The sequence below is a fragment of the Lipophrys pholis genome (genome assembly GCF_963383615.2).
Source record: "Lipophrys pholis genome assembly, chromosome: 12".
NCBI lineage: Eukaryota > Metazoa > Chordata > Actinopteri > Blenniiformes > Blenniidae > Lipophrys > Lipophrys pholis.
Genome location: NC_137641.1, coordinates 18362188 through 18383390, shown reverse-complemented (window position 1 = coordinate 18383390; position 21203 = coordinate 18362188). Strand labels below are relative to the sequence as shown.

The 21203-nt window shown below is 40.1% G+C and overlaps 1 protein-coding gene across 1 annotated transcript in view; it reads right to left on the bottom strand.

The window, feature by feature from the left end:
- The window catches only part of LOC308118268 (transmembrane protein 132C), a gene marked incomplete at its 5' end in the record, with an annotated part of 133302 nt that overhangs the window by 82892 nt on the left and 29207 nt on the right, over positions 1 to 21203 (bottom strand). Inside the window, one exon of the mRNA XM_080477618.1 lies at positions 3222 to 3365. Coding sequence (XP_080333744.1) covers positions 3222 to 3365 — 144 coding nt within the window. The remainder of the gene's footprint in view (positions 1 to 3221; positions 3366 to 21203) is intronic.

The window sequence follows — 21203 nt, the reverse complement described above, 5'->3', positions numbered from 1 at the left end:
TTCTGCAGTTATTCCATTTGATTTGTGGCGTTCGGAAACTTGAAAGCACAGGGTCACAGCGGGTGCTGCATTATCATTTCAATATTTCAAGGTAGTCTTTTTGTGACACGCAGCATTGCGGGGCATAATACCAGATTCAACATGTATGACCTTGATTTTAGCAGTGCTGTATAATTCAATGTCTCTTCTCCTCAGCGGGGCTGTGAAAGAGATGCATGTAAATGATAGATGACTTGTCATTCATCACTGTCGTCACCTTGACACCCGGGAGGAAATAACAACCCAGCCACGGTGTGTCACTTCCTGTGTGCAGCTACTTTGTCTTTGCCCAAAGCCGTTTGGCTGCCGAGTTGAATGTCAAACGCCGTAACGTTGACACACAGTTATTATTCATTATTGGAAACGGCGACCTGTTAGCGGCAATCACCTGCACATGGGCATGCACACATACTTTAAATCCTTTCGACATGATTGAAAAGTTACAAATGTCGCTGAACTTTTTGCATTTCTGTAATGACCTGGCAGAGCCGGTGCTTTTTAGCGCACGCTGACTTTAAGTAAGTTTCTCAGGCTTGCGATAAATTATATTACATTCTGCTATGTTTATATTTCATCCCATAAACTGAAATTTATATTGTACTTGACAACCACTTTCAAAGCACAGTTGCGTTTTTTATATATATATATATATATATATATATATAAAATCATTTTGGTACACCCATTAACCAACAGGATTGAATTTGTCTGTTTTTTCCAAGCAAATTTGTTTTAGGGATTTTTTTTTTGGACACAATTGGTTATTAATGTAACAACTTAAAGTCTGAGGATATTGGAATGTACATGAAAGGAAAAATTCCCTGCTCGCTTTATGATAAAACCCCCTCTGGGATGAATGTACTTTGATGGATTACCCATCTGAACCAAGTGTCAATTCGCTCTGGGATGATTTTTATGGCCCGCTGAAATTAAGTGAAATGAATGGTTGTGTGGAAGGTGAGAAATAACTCTTAAAAGATACAGTGTGATATAGGGGAAAGCATGCATACCTTGTAGGATACACCTTTGTACAAGCAACTGTAAGATGTGTTTGTAACCCCTGAAAGCTAATTTATAGAGATGTGTTCAGTACATGCCAGAGTATTTCACCTCGCAGAACCATATATGTTGGACTGATGATATAACACAGTGATTATGGTTGTTTACAGAATATGTCTAGGAAAAGATGAAGAAGAGAAAAATGGATCCATAGATAGACCATTAAAGGCTTCCCAGTGTGTTTCCACCCTGTTTGTGATCCTATTGGGTCACTTTGTAGCTGTTGTGATGGTAATTTTGGCTTTTGATATGTGGTCACATTGATGGTCTTTGTGTTTTGTTTTGTTTTTTGGTCATTTTTTTTGTCTTTTTGCATTTCCATAAGGTTATTTTGGATGCCTAAGTGTTGTTTTAATGACTGTGGATGCTGTTTTTCTTTCTTGTATTATGTGTCATCATCTCATTCTGTATCTCTTATCTATTGTTTTGGGGGTTTTTTTCATATAGTTTTGTGTTTTATGTTTCATCTCCATTAATTTCTATCATGTGTTCATATGTTGTCTCTTGACGGCTGTCAAACATGAGGCCTGCAAGCCAAAACTGGCCCTTCAAAGGTTCCATTCCAGTCAGTGCAAAAATGTGCACTTGCAATGTCACAAATTTTTAAATAAAATATCTTTTTCTTTTTTTTCTCTGTAAAAGTAATTGATTGATCCTTTTTTAGTAAAACTAGCAATAACAGTACAACACAGAGACTCAATGCCATACTGGTGTAAAACATGCATGTCGACAGTTGCAAAATGCTGCAATTAGATCAAATGGGTTTTGGACTTTCTTTGTATATTTTGTAGCAATTAGCAGTGTTAAAAATGGCTTTATGTTGAGATGGCACCTTTTTTTTTCTTTATGTGTTTTTAACTGCTTCACATTTTCTAGAAATGCATCTTACATCTTTCCACTAAGACAAAGAACAATTTACTTGTAAAAACTCTTTGTAGTTTGTTTTAGTTGTTCATTCTACACTTAGGTGGTCATTCTCTATCTGTATTACTGAGGTCCCTCAGTAATACCTAACTCTACAGCCATTTTTCATTTTTTTGTTTCTTTTTTTTTTTTGTGTGTAGTTTTGCGTTTCTTTGTGGCCACTTTTGTATCTTTGTGGTTGCCTTGAGTGACTTTATCACTGTTTGAGCATTTCTGCACTTCTGACTCTTCTTGAGTGCTCCGTTTATTAATCCATTGATGAACATGCATTCATTGACGAACACCTATTCATTTTGGGACAGATGACAATATCCTGTGCGAGATCACAGGAGATGTGAGATGAAGAGCAGTATCTTTCTAGAGCAGATGAGTGCTTCATGTGCAGGACACATTAATGCAGGCTATTTTGCTGTAGTTCACCAGGATTCCAGGAAGCAATCGGAGCCCACCCACACAATCACTGTACCTATGTGCTGACAATTCTAAAAATAGACGTGAAGTGTAAGATTACACTTCACGTCACAGCGTGAGTGAAACTGGCTGTTAGACAGCAGGAGTACATGCTGATTACAAGAGTACACGTGGTCAGAAAGGATGCACAGTAATGAATGGTTTGCACTCTTCCCTCAAAAAAAAAACAAAAAAACAGAACAGTACTGCATCTGTTGAGGCTCAAGATTTTCATATGTGAAGTTTGCATGTTCTTCCTTTACCCCAGTGGATTTATATCCAGGTAACCAGCGAGTACCCTACATTTTGCCTAAACCCTGCTGGGATTGGACTCAGGCTTCTCAGGACTCCATGTTTGAAAAGAACAGATGTTAGAGAGAAAGAAAAAAAAAAAGTTGATGAGCACAGGGACCTGTGTCAGAAACACTTCCTGACATTTTGTAATTCTTCCCTTTCTTTGACCGTCTAAATACCAGCAAAACTAACATTGTGTTCCTTGAAGAATGCATTTCTTTGACGACACTTGAAACTGGATGGAAATCTGTGCGCTTGGCAGTGCCAGAGAATGAATGGTTGAGATGTGAGTCATGTCCTCCTTCAACCTAACTCTTTGCTATCACTCTTTTCTGACACCTGTCTGAGAAATAAAGTGTGGTGCTGCTTTTTGGTTGTTCAGCATTGTGTTAGGTTCATATTTCAGTCACACGATGATTAATTCTGCGGAGGAGGGCGGAGGACGTTGGCCATACCTTTGACTGAAACTGTTCTCCTTCCTGTGACAGTGCAGGGTGACAACCCTGTGACCTTCGCTCCTGACATCCTGACTCACCGTCCACATAACTGGGTTACTGGCTCTGGCTCCCAGAAATGCCACACCGTCCTTCAGCCTGACCCTGGAACACAAAAAATATGCTGGTCAGAGTCGGACATTAACAATCAGCCGCCACCACAGGGCAAACATTTGATTCTGGGATTTTAGAAATCCACATAGCGTTTTCCATGTCTGCTCCAAAAGTATTTAAAAAAAATACAAATACATGGATTGAGGATTCACTTGGTTAGCTCCAAGAACATAAAACAAAAATATTCTTCACTAAATTTTAATGACTTGAAAATGTTCCATAATTTCAGAATCTTGACCCATTCAGCCTTTCGCTTTAATAAAGTTTTGACTTGACTTCATAAGTGTATCAGATCATATAGAAACTACAGGATTTATTAAGTTTTCACAAAGAGGTTATAGGACCATTTTGCAACAGACACAATCGGTATGAGTCAGCAAACATTGGAGTTCCAATAGTTCTTGCGAAACTTTGAGGAAGTTAGGCACATTATCCTGCGGCAAGCGTGAATCTTTCTCCACAAAAAAATACACCACGGGTATTATACTGTGACTCATAGGAATGGCATGCAATTTGTCATACTGGGTCAGGACGGTGTGAATTCAGTGCAGGTACCCGACTCCAGACAAGGCAAAACACCACCTGACTTGAATATTTCCACCGTGCTTCACTGTCTGTTTGATCCACGGCACTATCACTCTCTCTTGCTTTTTGTCCTTACGTACACTCTTGCGTCATTGCCATTAATCTCAAAGTTGAACTCATCACTAAATAGGACTTGTTGTCAGTCATCCCCTATGAACGCTGGTATGTCTGAGTCCACCCCAAGCAACTGACCTGATTTCCCCTCTAACCCGCCACTCTTCTTTTCTTTTTACAGGCCTGTATTCCCCTTGTTGTAGCATACTGTCTGTGATGAAGCTGATTTTTAACTTCTTGTAAGTGCTTGAGGCTTTGTTCATTGGACATCACATGCTATAGATACAAAACATATAGCTTCTGCAAAGTATCTCAAAATGGCATGCACCCTCACAGACCTCAGAGTCAATTATGGTTTGACACATCTAATGAAATTTGTTGTAGAACTATATTCATAACAGGTGACCAATGAATGTAAGTTGATTTGCTTGTACAAGCCCCTGAGTATCGTCTGGTTCACTGGAAGGGATGCAACTGAAGGCAATCTGACCTTTTGTACAAAGACGTTCATGTCACAAATTATCTTAAATTTGATTACCAACCTTGAATGGCTGCAGATACTTCAATATTTCATTATGACTTTATATGTCACAGTTTAAAATATGTCTGGATGACCACTTCTCAATTTCTTTCAAGGTCTATGTGAAAATATGACTTTTGAAATATATTATTTTTGATGTGCAGCGGTGATAGACTTGGCAATCCTATTTGACAGTGACATCAGCTTGAACGAGCATGAGAAGCTTGAATAGTGCCACAGGCTAAAGGAAAAAGGAGTGAAAGGTGAGGTCCAAAGTGGTAATTGGAACAATACCTCTGGGACATGCTGCCTATTATACCTATATAGTTTAACTCCAGTGAGAATGTAAACAATTCAGCCCATGACAGTGACAATATACACACTGCCTATTCAATAAGTGGTCTTGTACAAACCACTGTGGTCCAGTACCACAGCTCTGTCACAGAGACCTGTGTCTAGACCAAGGTAGTAATGTTTAGCTATTGTAATTAAGATGTTTGTTTTTCGGGTTGTAATAAGTGGTAGAATATAATATATAATAGGTATGTTTAAATGGATTGGCCATGATTAGCTTTGTTTACTAGCCATGATTGTTCATTTCAAGGTCCAACATTGAAAGACGCTCAAATGTTTCACTTGTGGAAAAGAGCTGAGCTCGTGCAAGCCTTCAGACATGATTTACTTCTTTTTGCATTGTTGAAACATAACATCAGGAGAACAGATGGCACATTCACTAAATTAAAGTAATGCAAAGTCGGGGTTAGCAAGTTCAACTGAAAATGTGTAAAACCAATTAGTGTATTCACTAAATGAAAGCGTTGTTGTACATGACAAACTGTGTTTGATGCTCAATAAAATCAGAATATCAGGAGGCGGAAATTGGCAGAAAGTACAACGATGTTTGATCCGTTTTGCTCGGCACCTAAAGCACCTTAAAGGACGCCAGTCACGACATCCTCCACATCATCTCTACCCTTGTCCCACCCTTTTTGTCCCGCTATCACTTCCATTACTCATGGTCACGCTCTGTGGAGGTATATACGGGCGCTACAAAACCATGACCTCCTCTGGAGACATTCTGACAGTGTGTTGCTTTCTTAACCTTTAAATCTGTCACATGAAATTGTCATGAAGTACATGAGCGGCTTTCAGTAGTTCTTTTTACAACATGACAAATTGCTGTTGTTCAAACCTCTGGCATAAATGGAGCAGAATATTTTATGTGGGGGGGGGGGAAAAAAGCAAAGACCAAGCAAGATGGCAAGAGAAGGCTGTTCTGAAGTCAAACACCAACAGCACAGGAAAGGTGAACGGATAGACACGGTTCTATTCAGTAAAACACAGAGTCTGTGTAATTTCCCTGCACATCAAAATAATTGGAGACTGTTCTTGTTCTGAAATCTGCAAAAGACTAGTAAAGGATGTGGAGAGAGAAAAAACCCCGGCATTAACAGGGTGGATAATGACATGACAACCCGAGCAGCAGTGCTTAGGAGAGCACAGTCATTACATCTTCCATGTACAACCGGTCTCCTTTGATCTTATCGTGGTCGCTGCAGCGGTAATAACTGGCCGCGTGTCGACCGCCGATCCCGACGAGCAAAGATAAAGGGCCGCTGGTGTGGAAGATGCCGACAATAACTAGGAGGAGACAACTGATTGCCGTCTGCCCTCCCGTTTCCCCAGTCGTCACCTTCGACACGGCACAGTAATTACCGCAAACTCACAAACAGATGCGAATCTGGCAAGGGAGCGCAGAAAAAGCGATAATCTACTGAAGCCGTGCAGTATTCTGTGTGTGTAGATTGATCAGATACCAAACTCCAGTTTCAAGGTAAATGTTAGATCATATAATGATGCATAACCGTCACACCTTTCTCACCTTTGATTACATTTCCTCTACATTCCACTACATTTTTCCGATAAACTCAGTTTGCCCTTTTCGACACATTAAGAAAGCTGTTTTTACAAATCCATGAGATCCCCCTCCCCCACCCCCCAAATAATTAGAAATATTTTCAGATCTGTTTGAATTAACCTTTATATTTCCATCTTGTTGCCACTGACATGATTCACAATACACATTTCTCATGACCATAACTTGTAAATTAATTATATCTACAAAATTGAAACCCGACCAGAAAGTAGAGGAGTATATAGCTTTGCATCCATAGAAGATTCTGGCCAATTCTTCAGACTTAAAATCCTAATAAATTAATTTGTCTTTGTTACAAGAGGTGTTGTTGGGAGATTTTTATATCGTCCATAGTTCTTACTTTCATTCCTGTTTTATCGAAAATTATTTTCCTACTGTCTTGTAGGAGGCCTGCAGGCGAGCTGGCATCTGTTCCACAGTATCAGGGTCATTGAGCGCTCTTCTCTCTGACCAACAGTACATTTTCTTTGGCTCCAGTGAGAGAAATGGTTCATACAGTCAAGATAAGGTGCGACGTGTACAAAAGAAGCAACTATTAGTTCTACAAGTCCAGGTTCATTGATGTGCAGCCGGTAGGATAAATAGACCATGAGCAAACTGTCAAGGCTAATTATGCCATGAGCTTATATTCCCTTTAATAAATGGCTGTGCGTAATACATTTAATTTCCAACATTTCAAACTGTTCTTCATGTCAACTCATCAATTTTCTCCACAAAGGTTAAAGACTAAATTTAAATAGAAAAAAAAGAAAATCAAAATAATGGAGATTCTTCACAATTTTACAACATGCATTGTTTACATTGGACTGATCCACTGGAAACTAATGTACTTTTTCCATTTTTTGTCTCAAAACGGCAAAGCTTTGTTAATGATCGGCTTTAAAACGGAACGACGGGAAATGCTGGAAATGCTGTCGTTTGCATGACAGGCCACAAGTTGATGGTGTTTATCTGAATACAACATGACAGAGAACATTCAAGCACCTTTTAACTGCCCCCATTCATCTTGTAAGCCTCCTCGGTATCTGGTACGTTGAAGAAATGCATGTCCACTGATCAGGATGAAGAGAAAGTAAATGTACCATCTTTTCTGGACCTGCAACTGAGGAGTTGCTGAGATGTGCTTTTAGACAGGGGAGTATTCTTCATTATGCGAGCAGTTCCTTTGTTTTTCGCGAATCCCTAATTTCTTAGACTCTACTGACTCTCTTTGTTCTACTCAGTTTCTGTGTTTTATTACTTTTTACCTTTGCCAACGAAAGTTGAAGGGTATGTTATGTTTTTGTCCACGTGTATTTATTTATTGGTTTGTACGTATGTATGAATTTGACAAACTTTTCGCAAAAACTACAAAACCCAATTCTATCAACGATTCAAGGATGATTTGTTATCATCCAAGGACCAATCCAATAGATTTTGGGACCGAACAGATCCTGGGGAGGTACGATATTTACTCCATTGTAGACACGCCAGAGATCCGCGGTGCACCGTCAGAGGTGATGCGACTGTTAGCCGTCTGCTAGCACACTGCGAACTCCGCTCCTGCCCCCCTTCTCCGCTCTCGGCCAATCACATACCAACTCACTCTAACAGTGCATTCAAGTAAACACAAAACAATAGGAACCAACAAAACAGCATCATTTAACCTTAACATTGCAACAACATGAAGCGATTCAAAACGACCATGACAAATGATGGAATGTGTGGTGGATCAAATAACCTTGTGATTCATTGATTTACATGGTGACAAATGTGGTTGGAGAAGGTGGGTTTTAGTGATATTGTAGCAGCATTTTGTTGAGATACAGTGCCACCTGGTGTTCCCAGATGGTACACACTGCTTCATTTTGATATGTCACTCCTTAATATTGGCTGCATGAGTAGCCAAACAACATAAATCAAAGTCATAGTTTGCAGTCGTAGTGTGCATTTGCAGTACTACTATTTCCTTAAAAGTTTACAAAGAGACGGGCCCATTTCGAGAATGTTTTCAAAAACTGCCCTGAGAAACGCAGTGAAAGTTTACTCAGCTGAGAACAGGGCCTCTGATTTGTTTGCATTGCACATTTTGATCTTTTTCAGTGAGATTTGATTTATGGCTGCTTTTGCAGAATATGATCCAGAAAAACAGAGCTCCAACTGAATATTTTTTTGTTTTGTTTTGTTTTGTTTTTTTCATACACAGGACCTATATTATCCTTTAATTTAAAATAAAGAAAGTCGAATGGAGATGAGCTGCATTTCTTTATGTAATTAAAGTGCAATTTTTCAATGCCCGGACTAAATCAGCTGCAGTATGTTTATTTTTTTCTCAAGCTCAGCATTTTATTCAGCAGAGGACCTAATCAATGCATTAGGTAGTCAGTCAATGGATTGGTTCTTCCTGAAGTGTAATATAAAAGCACTCATGAAGACGTCCTCTCTGTGGTCCTGAAACCCGCAGTCTTTGTTATCAACCTTTCTTCCACTTTCACAAACACTTTATCCTCCTTTCTCATTCTCTGCTCTCCTCCTTCATTAAACTTTATCTATATTTCTCACACTCGTGCGCTGCGCTCTTTGACATAGAAACTGAAGCGGGTGCTGTAGCTGCACCGCACGGGGGCCTAAATTAACAAATGGTATGCTGTAAATGAGATTGGTTTGGCTAATGTGATTTCTGGTGAGAGAGGACAAACTGAGAGGATGGGGGGGGAGAGGGGGAGGCAATAAAGGAAAGCAATTTGAAGGGAGATCCCCTTCCACATGCATCAGCACATGAAGCTGCCTCATTAATTCCATGAAAAGCTGCATCAATGGGATGAGTATTTACAGATGAGACGAGGTTGTCAGAACGGACCGTTTTCAGCGGGATCTGATTGATGTGCAGAAATGGCACTCCACCACAGCCACTGCCCGAATGACATGTCGACACACCTTGCACTCCTGACATGGCTCCTGCACGCTTAATTAAATGCCGGCCAACATTAATATTAATGTTTTGTACACAGCGGGAAGTTTGATCGAAGGCAAACAAACTTAAAATACTTCATGAGATCAGGTGTTGTTTATGTCAAGCCTGAAATCGTTCTAAATGAATCTTTAGGGGATTACCATTCGTTCACAGGGGGACATGCCTATATGCCATATCCACAAATTTGAACCTAATGTGCTGCAACAGAAGCTCATTAGGCGTCATCCTCTGGGCTTAAGAGATATCTATACCAAATTTCATGGCAATTCGGCTTACTATTGTTGAGATTTTTCAGCCCTGACCAATGTGGGGCACAGATAGACAAGCTGACATTACTGTCTATGGAGCCATGTCTAAAAAGTGCTATAAAAAGATATTGAACCGTGTTTCCTCAGGCAGGTCATTTCAGCTTAAGAGCCCTGACAGAAAAGCTTCAATCAATTCAAAAAGTTCGGCATGTAACTATTGTTCCCATTCTCTATTTACTATATGGCCCACTGTACACTGCTACTTTTTATAGCGTTTGTTCAATGTTTTTAAAGAATTATTAAACCATTTATATGCCGGCACAATATAAATGTACAATCAATGATCAGTATGTAGGAGCTATTTAGTACTTTGGCAAAAATAAAAAGGGAGAAAAATCTTTAAATAGGCTGCAGAAAAGAGTAAACACCTGACAAAGCATCTGATTTATTTGTGATGTAATAAGAGTGAGAATGTAGATCTCTCACTAAAGTAAAAACAGCAATAATGCATAAAAATGCTCAATCACAAGTCGATGTCCTGAGCCAAGAGAAACTCCAGATTTTAGTTTTCTGCTGATTTATCACACCAAGTGTCTAGACCTCAGGACCACAGCTGCTCGGTACGCACCAGCTTTAGAGATGTGATGTATTATGTTGGAGTCTCTTCCAGATGTGTTCAAACTATGGCCAGGGGACCAACTGTGGACTGTGGTTCTTTTTTATTTGGCTTACACGAAGCAACACTTTGTCTCGAAATTCTTTTGATAATCATAGAAAATTGTCACTTCTGGTGACCAAAACTAGCAGAACTAAAGAAAAGTGACATGTAAATGAGGAAAACTCCAGTGATATACTTAATTTATGGTGAGTGGTCTTGCTGTTCATTCATCTGTATGTGTGAATAAAGGTTTGACCACAATGTAGCCATTGTCATAAGTGAAGTGTGTGAACTTGTGGAGTCATAACGTTTATATGGTCATATAGTTTAATGGTTGATGGAAAGGTACGCCGATACAAGGTGTGGCAAATACAGGAATTAAGCTCTGAGCTTGTTTTTATAGAATGTGTTTGTGTCTGTCCCTTTCATTCTCTTCAATGCAGATTTTCCTTAACAGGATTTCTCAACATGTGAGGTGTTTACAATTTTTTGCACAGAGATGAACTGATTAGGATTTGGTGGTCTTTGATGTGACTCGCCGCATGAAAGAACATGCTTCTAAAAATGTTCACTTTGGCTCCAAGATAATCTGCTCAAGACTTGGTAGCTAAAGATTAAGATTGCATGTTATCGGAGTGTGTTTTCACTCGGGAAAGCTGCACCGGCGTGGTAAACAATCGCTAGCTCTGTCGCCTGAGCGTAAATTTGTCCCTGGTTCAAACCTCCTGAGAGACTGAACCTTCCTGTGTGAAGTTTAATTCTCTCTACCTACGTGGGGTTTTCTCTGGCTTCTTCAAACATGCTTATTGCGTTAATAAGTGCATCTACGTTCCCCGTGTGTGTGTGTGTGTGTGTGTGTGTGTGTGTGTGTGTGTGTGTGTGTGTGTGTGTGTGTGTGTGTGTGTGTGTGTGTGTGTGTGTGTGTGTGTGTGTGTGTGTGTGTGTGTGTGTGTGTGTGTGTGTGTGTGTGTGTGTCAAAGCTCTAGTCCTCAGTAACCCAGGTCTCGATAAATTCTTTTGAAATGAAAGAGTAGAACCTTGGCATGAAGCGATGAAGTCCAGAATGACCTTCTTTAAAAGCAACGGAGGTCACTGTCAGGAGACGTTAAGATGACAATGACTGAAGAGCATTGTGGAAATGAGCAAAATTTTGGAGCGACATTCAGAGGTTGGAGTCCTACTTGATCTTAAAATTGGCTCTTGTTTCCAGCAGTAATGGAGGCGCCAAAGCTGGCTTTGGGGTTGTTGTTAAAAAAAAAAAAAAAAAAGGTCTTAGAGGGAGAGAGAGAGAGAGAGATCAGCCAAGCGGATTAGAAAAGACAGGTGTTGTATCTGTTTGGGGGAAACAGGACAGGGGACAGAGAATAGATTCGTGAGAGGAGAAAAGTTGCAGAGAGACCTATAGTGATTACAGAATTTAAAAAAAAAAAAGTCAAAGTCAGCAAAGGCATTCGTTGTCTGTTCACTTACATTCACAACAATATAAGAAGGAGGTATATGTCAATGTCATCCTCAAGAGACCATTAGCGAGGTTATTCCACCCACTAAATTCTAACTTGAAACACTCATAATAACAAAACGAGGAGAAACAGAAGGGAAATGAGATCTCTGTATTGCCATACAGGTGATAACAGATCATTACTCTGGAAAAGACAGAGACGCAGAAGCGAGGGAAACACACACACACACAGATGCACCTTGTGTTTGTATTTTATTTAATGTTAAAACACCCTGAGGGAGTGGGGTACTGGACCAACTTTCACGAAAGATAAAAGTGAGTGATGAGTTGAAGAAAAGTGAGCACAATCACATCTGACATCAGCTATTTTACAAAAAGCACAAAACTGTTTCCGCACCTCATCCTGCAAAGAGAGAACCAGATGGAGAGAGAAGTTGTATGACAGATGAGCCACAGCGCACGCATATACAACCAGGCATCATTAGATAACTGCACTGAAACACTGGAGAATGCTGTGAGGGGAAAAAAAAAAAAAAAAAAAAGACCTCTTAGATGACAAATTGGTGTGGGGGGGTTAGTCGAATGAAGGGACCTGTGCTCAAAACGCCGGTGAGCCTGTTTTACAAACTAAATTTAAAAAGGCAGATTAGCTAAATTGAATTTAGCAACAGCAGGTGGGATCAGCTAAATTTTATACAGGTAGTTTAGCTGACCTGTGTGCTTTAATTCTCGAACACCTGCAGCCAAAACCAGTCCTGAAATAGACCCTCAATAACTGATGGGCAAAAGTGGGGTCTGCAACCTGCAGCGCCGGAGCCACGCAAGGCTCTTTAAGCCTTTCTCTGTGGCCGTGCAGCAAATCTTTCAAAGCAACTCTTATCTTGCACTCTGAGGTGTTGTATGTGACACTTAAATATTTTATTTTATTTTGCTACTAAACCCGATGTAGCCTGCACAGCAACCTGACTGCCGGTGATAAATGTTGAGTTTTGGACTTCAGCCCTCAGTAGGACAGCCATGCAAAATTCTCCCCAGAAAAGCAACAGAGTAGGGAGGAATCTGAGAGTTCAATTGACTGATTGATCCATTTAGGCTGGAATTATTCGCCTTCACTAACAGCAATTCTGGCTGCCTGGATGTTTGATTTCAGTCCATCTTGTGTAACACGTTATCCAACGTATAGTTGCGTGAGTTGGAGCCAGTAACGGTTTACAAAAGTCAATAGGCCGGTGCATCACGGGGAAGAAAGTGATGGACTATCACATACACACATATACAATCTAGTCACCGGTTCACCTGATGCGCGTGTCCCTGAAGTGTGTATCCATAATATAAAGTCATGCACCCACAGGGAGAACATGCAAGCGCCACACAGAAAAGCTGCTAAAATTGGATTTTAACCAGCGGAGACTCTCACTGTTTACTGCCATGCCATGTTTGTATTTTCAGGCTCAGCCAATACTTTATCCAACCAATACTCATGAAGGCTAGAGCCAGTCCCAACCCAAAATGGATAAAAGGTGACTGCATGTTACCTGTCCATAAAAGGACAAACACAGAGAGACAGGCCATTAGGAGTTACCTCATCCTAATAAGTCGGGCACAGCTCAGGACAACTGTGTCTATAAATTCTATGGTGTTTGGCACTGCATGGTCTTAGGAACTTCCCATTAAGAATAATACTCATTGTGCTTCTTTGACTTCATGATCGACAGTTATGGTACACAGACCAAACTATGTGCACGAGTTTATAAGTTGTTTGGCTTCAATCGGAAGGTTAAATGTGCTTTGTGGCTTGAGTCGTTAAATTTTTTGGGGGAAAATTGCTCTTTTTGATCGTAAAGTTGTCAAACCCCTAGTTTACCATATTGGCTTCTATTTTTAGTGATCTACCTCTCTATTCATCTTGCTCTACAGCAATATAATCTCCTTTAACACAAAGCAAAATTAAATTAGATGGTCACCACTGACAGGTGAGCACAGGCTGGGACCTGGACCAACAAATTAGGAAGGTGAAACGAGGCTGCATGGCAAACGCTCCGAGTCAATTAGCTGGGGAGTAGTCGTCAGTGGAGTGTTTTTAGGGGCGAGTGGACACGGGCAGATGTGGAAATAAAGGGAGAGCTAATTCAATTAACGAGCCTGATGCTGTTCTCCCAATTATCAGAGCTAGTCAAAAGTGCTGGTGCGTGGCAACGTCGCAAACGGAAGACAAGATTAACACCATCTGATAAAGCGCGCTCAGCAGACAAAGCTCATCTCCACCCAGGCTTTGTGCTGTTTTTCCCCGTCTCACCCTTTTGTCTCACATTCCCTATCTCTTCTTTGTCGGTCTCTGTCTTCTCCCACTCTCAAACATTTTGCTTTTGACACCGAGTCTTTGCGCCCGACCCTTTCTCACATCATTACTCACCCTTCTTTTCGTGCTTATTTATCGTTCCTGCCCCACACTATCTTGCTTTATATATATATATATATATATAAAAAGGAAAAACAAATGAGATCTTGCACATTGTCCGTCACGCATATTCATTTGATTTAATTACCTTATTTCGGTGAGTAAACTCACATCAGGTAATTTGAAGGTCTACTGACTGAAACGTACTAATTAAACAAAATGTGTGCAAGTGATCAGCTGTTTGCAGGAAAGTTGCATACTTCTCACTTTACAGTTTTTAGTCACGCACACCTGTAATTGGAACTTTAAGCTTCAATGGGAAAAGGTGCTGAATTTGTAACCACTCTCACAAACGAGTGGCAATCTCTCTACCACTCGAGTTCAGACTAAATCATGTCGATAACTATTGACTGAAAATTTGCTGAAACACTGATATCCCAGTGAGCCTGGATTACAGAGTGCTGCAGGCAGGATCTATTTTAGTAGGTCAAAAATGAAAGTGGTGTCACCATGGCTTTCCTGACAAAAGTCAATGAGATATTTTTCATGGTTTCGGGTTTGTTGGCAAGAGTGCGATTGTGACATTTTTATGTTGTAAAAGTGGCCCGGTTTGCATTTTTGCAGCGTTGCCAAATCCCAGACAGCATTTGTAGTTTTATTTTACCACTTGTTGGCAACTTCCCTTTGTAAGTAATTAAAAAAAAAAAGACCATTAGTTTGGTATTTATTGAAACAATGAAAGACAAAAATCTGCTGAACTTGTGTTAAAAGGATATTGATTTAGGCTTCTTACCAGAAACCACCCTATAAAACTTACTGATTATGAAACTGGGAAATGGGAAATGTAAAAGTTTTAGGACTCATCCTTGTGGGAACACTTCTCATAATTTAATGCAGTTTAGTTCGTCTGTGATGATTGTCGATGTCTGTAATTTGCCCCACACTTCACTTAGTCCTTTGATGAGGTCAAGTTTTTAAATTTGAATATTTTTTACACAAAAAAAAAAAAAAAGACTCCCAGAGTCTTGTTTCAGCTGTCTCCGTGTCCAATTATTGCCACAGTATGTGCTCCAAAATGAACTTGTGAACAATTCTAAAACTATTTTGGACCAAATGGCATGAGAAGACACAGAATCGCAACGTTTCGTTCAGTAAAGTCCAGTATATTATTACAAACTACTGCAGATAGGACATTGATGCCTCAACTGCAACAATGGTATCATAGGAAAAAAAATATTTTATAGTTGAGATTGCTGACATCCTATGCCTGAAAAATCCTTTTTGCCGTATTATTTATCTAAGCTGTCATCAACTAACTTTCATTCACACCCTCTAATTTCATCTTCTCACGGCTGGAAAACTACTCCTGGAAAATGGAGCCTTGCTTGGGGCCTATTCTTCATTTCAGCCTTGTGAAATGTCAATTTTACTTCTCACTTTCATTGACCGCCTTCTCATCTCATCTTTCTTCACAGATCAATATCTGTGTGATCTAAACCAGCCAGTGAACGGATGTGTTTGGAGAATATCAGAGCTGTGAGCGGTTAAAAGCTGCCCATCTATCAAGGGACGAAGATGATCAAAGAGAGTACTACTGAAAGTGCTGCTTAGTCATTTCAACCTGGAGTGGACTCTATCGAGTGCCACTTAATTGAGTAGATGCTGACAGTCACCAAACACATTTACAATCTGGTGACCATATCGGAAGTGGGACTGTCCTAGGAAAATGACTGGCCATTTGCTTTTCAGTTTGATGATAAAGGAGCTGCTGATTGCCTTCAGCGACATCCGTCTGAAAAACACACCGTGCATGGTGACGCCTCATCTGCAGTGTTCTCCACCTTCTTTTAGAAAGTCTGCTTTTAATTGAAATTAAAATCATCCAGGTAACCCGGACCTGAGCTCTGAAAACAAACTCATATCTTTAAAAAAAAAAAAAAAAGAAGAAGGGACAAAATAAGAGAGGGGTGTTACTGTCTTTACATGAGAAGATGTTTGAATCGTGATCTGGCTGTAGCCGTATGACATGAACATATCCATAAAAGATCAAGAGCAATCATATGGGCCGGGGTATTGAGAGATGAATTTATGTGAAATTCAGAGATCAACCTCACCCTCCCCCACCCCCCAAGGTCGTCTGAGGAAGGAAGCATTTCACTTGAAAATCCTGGTGATGTTTGATACGAACGGTACATCTTAAGCACATCTTAGCACTGGGGAATCTCTTATTCCCCTGTCAATGAACAGCAAATGTCAAGGTCCTGATGTTTACTGAGCAGAGACATCAATACAATGCAGTCACCGTGGGCATCCGTATCATTTTTCAGAAATGGTTTTCAATTCCGTCCATCAGCATTTGAGCAACTATGCAAAAATGAATGAAATGGACAGTACTATATAAAACCGAGGGGGAAGGGGGTTGTCTGAACTCTCTTTTGTAATGGCTTTAAAGCAAATTGCATACAACGTCCACATGCTTAAACAAATGAGGCTAATGGAATCCTTAAAACATCACTTTGTAAGCAACGGCCTCAGGAGCACTATGATAATAATTTGATGCGATAGCACTAATGTGAAGCCTATTTCTGCACAATGCACTGCTGCTGTTTTGGGCCGGGCCCATACATAAGCCATCTTACAATAGACCGGGAGTGAGATGTAATTAAGGTATTATTCCCTTAAATAAATAAAGAATTATAGGAAATTACATTGTAGCTCATGAAAAGTGTGATTTACCAAAGCCCATAGCTTCGAGCACACAATGACTTTATTTTATTTTAATATGCCCCAAGATTTCATTATTCCCCTAAGCCACATTTCTTTTAAGCCAAAATTGTTGGAGAAAATGTCAAAGGGAAAGGCAACAAAATAACATGTTATTCTTAATGAAAGAAACAGACTGTATGTGGGTGGGTATTGACTGAAATGACAAGGAGAACGCCGTGTGTGCAGCGACTGTGTACATGAAAGCGGGCCAACGGGATGATGACACTGAGGGGCGTGACGGTGCAACATCCACTGTGGCCAAAAGCAAGTCACCTCCAGTAAATCACATCTGACTCCCATCACGACATGAGACTTGAAATGTAAAAGTCAAGAACTCTGCCAATCTGATGCTCTACATGTGTTTCGATTCTCGTTCCAATCTTTAGTATTTGTAGAGCAAACACAGGATTTCATATCGACACAGATTTGAAATATGTGTCAAAGGCTTTTTTTTTCCACTTTATTTTTTTTTTATGTTTGTTGGAACATTCATCAAACAGGCTCGTGAAAACTTCCAATTTTGTATCTGCTTTAATGCTGGATTTTAGGAACTTACTACCATTGCTGCTGTAGATTATAGCTGAAGGAATGAGGTCATGTTGTTGCAGACAGAAGCTTGATCCCTATGGCTGCCATTTGAAAGGGAGCCTGGCCAGTTAAACAGGGGATACAAACACACGGAGACAGTGCTTCCTGTAAAACCTATTTGACACAAGGTTGCAACCAGGGGATAAAATTAGACTTTACATTTGCTCTGTTGGGCCGGACGGATGATCCAGGACTCATCCAATATTTGGACGGGTATAGAAGGGGGCCATGCGGCATAATCTCAGGATATAGCACAACAGATTATCGCAAGTTGGTAAACCTGATGTAGGAAGGGTTACATAGATTAACGCTGATGCTGATGTCAGTGTAGGAACTTGATGCACTGACCTGCAGTTCAGTGATTGGTCGAGTCCTTTTTACTATTGCAAGTTTCGCTACAACGGCCTTCCAAGTGACGCAAACCTTAGATGTTTGGTTCAAACTAACATGTTGTGCATGAGAGAAATGCACCATAGCAGTAGACAATACTGGAGATTCCTTTCTCAACCTCATGACAGACAAGGACCATAACTCCATGCCTCATGCCACCTTTATCTGACTCATTATTGATGTCAGCAATGTCGAGAGTCATTGCTTCAAATATGCCAACTTTGTTCTTGACTGGAATATTTATGAATAAATTGCTATTACGTTGCTCTACAGATCCCCAGTAAGAAATCAGATGATAGCAAATTTGTTTCAGTTGATTTATACATTTATGCATCATCTCTATGAATAAAGCAACACCAAAACTTAACAAAAGAGATTTAGATTTAAGATAATTTAATGCTCTGATTTATTAGAGGTTATAGGAACAAACAACTGCTTTACTCACTTGAAAATAAAAGTAAAATACCATTTCCCTACAGACATTTTTTTTTTAAAACTTGTAATATTTAGAAAACCATCTGTCCACAATATCTTGTTAAAAATGTGTGCTTTGTTATAGTTTTTAAAGCCAATGGACTACATAGCTACCAGCTTTTATAGAGTATTGCCTTTATGATTGAGATACTTGTTTGTTCAATGTTTGTTAGTCTTTAATAGTTTAGAAGAGATGAATGTCCCAAATTGTAATTTACCTCTGATATACAGTATATATCAAACAGATCACCTAATACAAAATATATATATTTAGAAGAATTACTTTTTGTGAGTTGATTACTTTGAACTGAGATTTGTTGTTTCATCACAATATTTCTGACCAGACATTTTAAGCGTAAATCATTTTCACACAATGAAGCTGTAGTGTCAAAAGGAGTTTTTGTAGAGGAAGAACAAAAAAAAATCATAATTGCCATATGTATGCAAATTACATCAATCTGACACCATTACCGAAACAATTAATCTTTGGCAATCAGTAAAACATTTTAATCATGATCGTTACAAATGGTTGACTATTCATTATGCCCCCTAATTAGATCATAAATTGTGTGAGCACATTGTTGTAGGAGGTTTTGAAGGATGTGACACACGGGGGGACAAACACAAAAGCCAGCTAGGACTAATGAAGTGTGCTGCATGAATGGCACTGGGAACTTGCCTTGGTGAGAAGGGACTAAAAGCCTGTTCTCCCCTGACTTCATGTATGACTAATTTATTGACTGGCTCGCTGAGGGTTTCCACTTGCAGATGTGTGGCGAGGTGATCAGGATCAAAGGGTCACACCATGGCTCTTAGCTGTCTCGGGGCTGGCGAATGAACAATATTTCTGATCTAATTGATTAAACGTTACTTGCCATTGTGAGTGAACCACAGCATTCTTGCTCTGCATGCCACGCACTGTTGTATTTGTCAGTATTGGCACATTTTGTGGAGCAGTGGGAAGGTGGTGCAGGAAGTGCTCGAGTGGTAATGTGACAAGGAAACGCACACTAACCCAACATTTCAGACAAGGTCCCTCTGAAAACTTGTCATGATAGTCACAAAATGTATGAGGATTGGATCCTGTTGTGGAAATGCAAAACTTCAGAAATAAATATCCACTCTAGTTTTCATTCGGTCTCGGGCTTCCTTCAGGGACAAAACAAGGCATTTGTCAGAAATGCCTACTGACTCTCCTCTGCAAAGTGCCATGAGCAGATTATTGAAAAATTCTGAGAAGAAATTGAAGGTAAATCAATTCCGGCCTGCTCTGGGAAAGCTGGCATGTCAACTAGTACATTAGACCTATTTGCACTTCATTATGTGCACCAGTGGGCTCCTCTAAACAGTCCGAATTGGGCACTGCATCCAGGAGACAGGGAAAAGCCTCGAGTGACTGTATAGTTATCTGACAAGGTCTGAAATATGTGTAGCCTTGTGTTTCTGTAAGATTTGGGAACTATACCTGAATGCTTTCGAATGAGGGCTGCAAAAAAAAAAATTGCAAAATCATATAAAAATCAACATGCAGAATTATTGTAAAAGACTAACTGAACAGTAATAAGTCATTCTCTGCCTGTCAGCATATTTGGCCAATCAGATTGAGTTGTACTGCCCTATATGCCCCTATACTTGGTGTGAGAGTCAGAGGCCACAAACTGTGTGTAGAGAGCTTAGTGAGCATTGTAATGGAAGAAGGTACGCGGAGGAAAATCTCGACAAAGCAGAACTCATCGCTGACCTGTAAATCAGATCAGCTGTGGTGAGTCACATCAGCACTGTGGCACTCGGAGTACTGCGGTCATTCTACACAATGCTCGTTTCTCCTGTGTTCTGCAGTCGTGGTGGCTACTTGGAAAGTACGTCTGTTATTCATGCAGACAAGCTTGGGCCAGAGAGGAAGTCCCCACACAAATGGCATAGTGAAACTAGTCGTTTGTTGAAGACAGTACCTTGTAAAAAAAAACTAAAACATTATCTTGATATTATCTGATGCATATTGGCCACAGGGAAGAAGTCAAAAGGCCGAAACACAACAATGTCGGTGATCAGCAAAGTCCTAAAACTGCTACATTTCTGAAACATTGCTGGTGGGAACTGAATAACAACACCCAGTCACATCTGGTGTAAATGAGGGTCAAGCGAAAGATGACTGCTGTTGTGAAGAACACATTCTAAAGCACAACCGCATCAATATCATGTGCTCATGTATATTTATCACAAATCAATATTGCTATCGCACTAATCAACACCTTTATGACAAATCATATGTTATCCAGTGCAGGAGTAAAACTGACCCACAGGGATACAAGTCACTGTGTCACCATGGGGGCAAGAAACTGAGGTTTCAATTTGAGAAGTCAATAAATTTGTAGGAGAAAGGGTTTAGCTTTCAGTAGTAGTTACCAGCTGAGTTCAGAATAAGTCTTCAGGAAATAAATACAAGTCCCCATAACGAATAGTGTGTGTGTGTGTGTGTGTGTGTGTGTGTGTGTGTGTGTGTGTGTGTGTGTGTGTGTGTGTGTGTGTGTGTGTGTGTGTGTGTGTGTGTGTGTGTGTGTGTGTGTGTGTGTGTGTGTGTGTGTGTGTGTGTGTGTGTGTGTGTGTGTGTGTGTGAGATAAAAGTGAGGACTGTGACAGATGTGATGGTGACACACAGAAAGGGAAGCAATCAAAGAGAGGACGGAGGTGGTGATTTAGGGTTTGAATAATTGACTTTGATAAAGGCCTGGAAGGAAAAACGGCACATAATCTCTGCTGGCTGCAGGGTGACGCTTGTGCTGCAAAATTATGCAAAAAA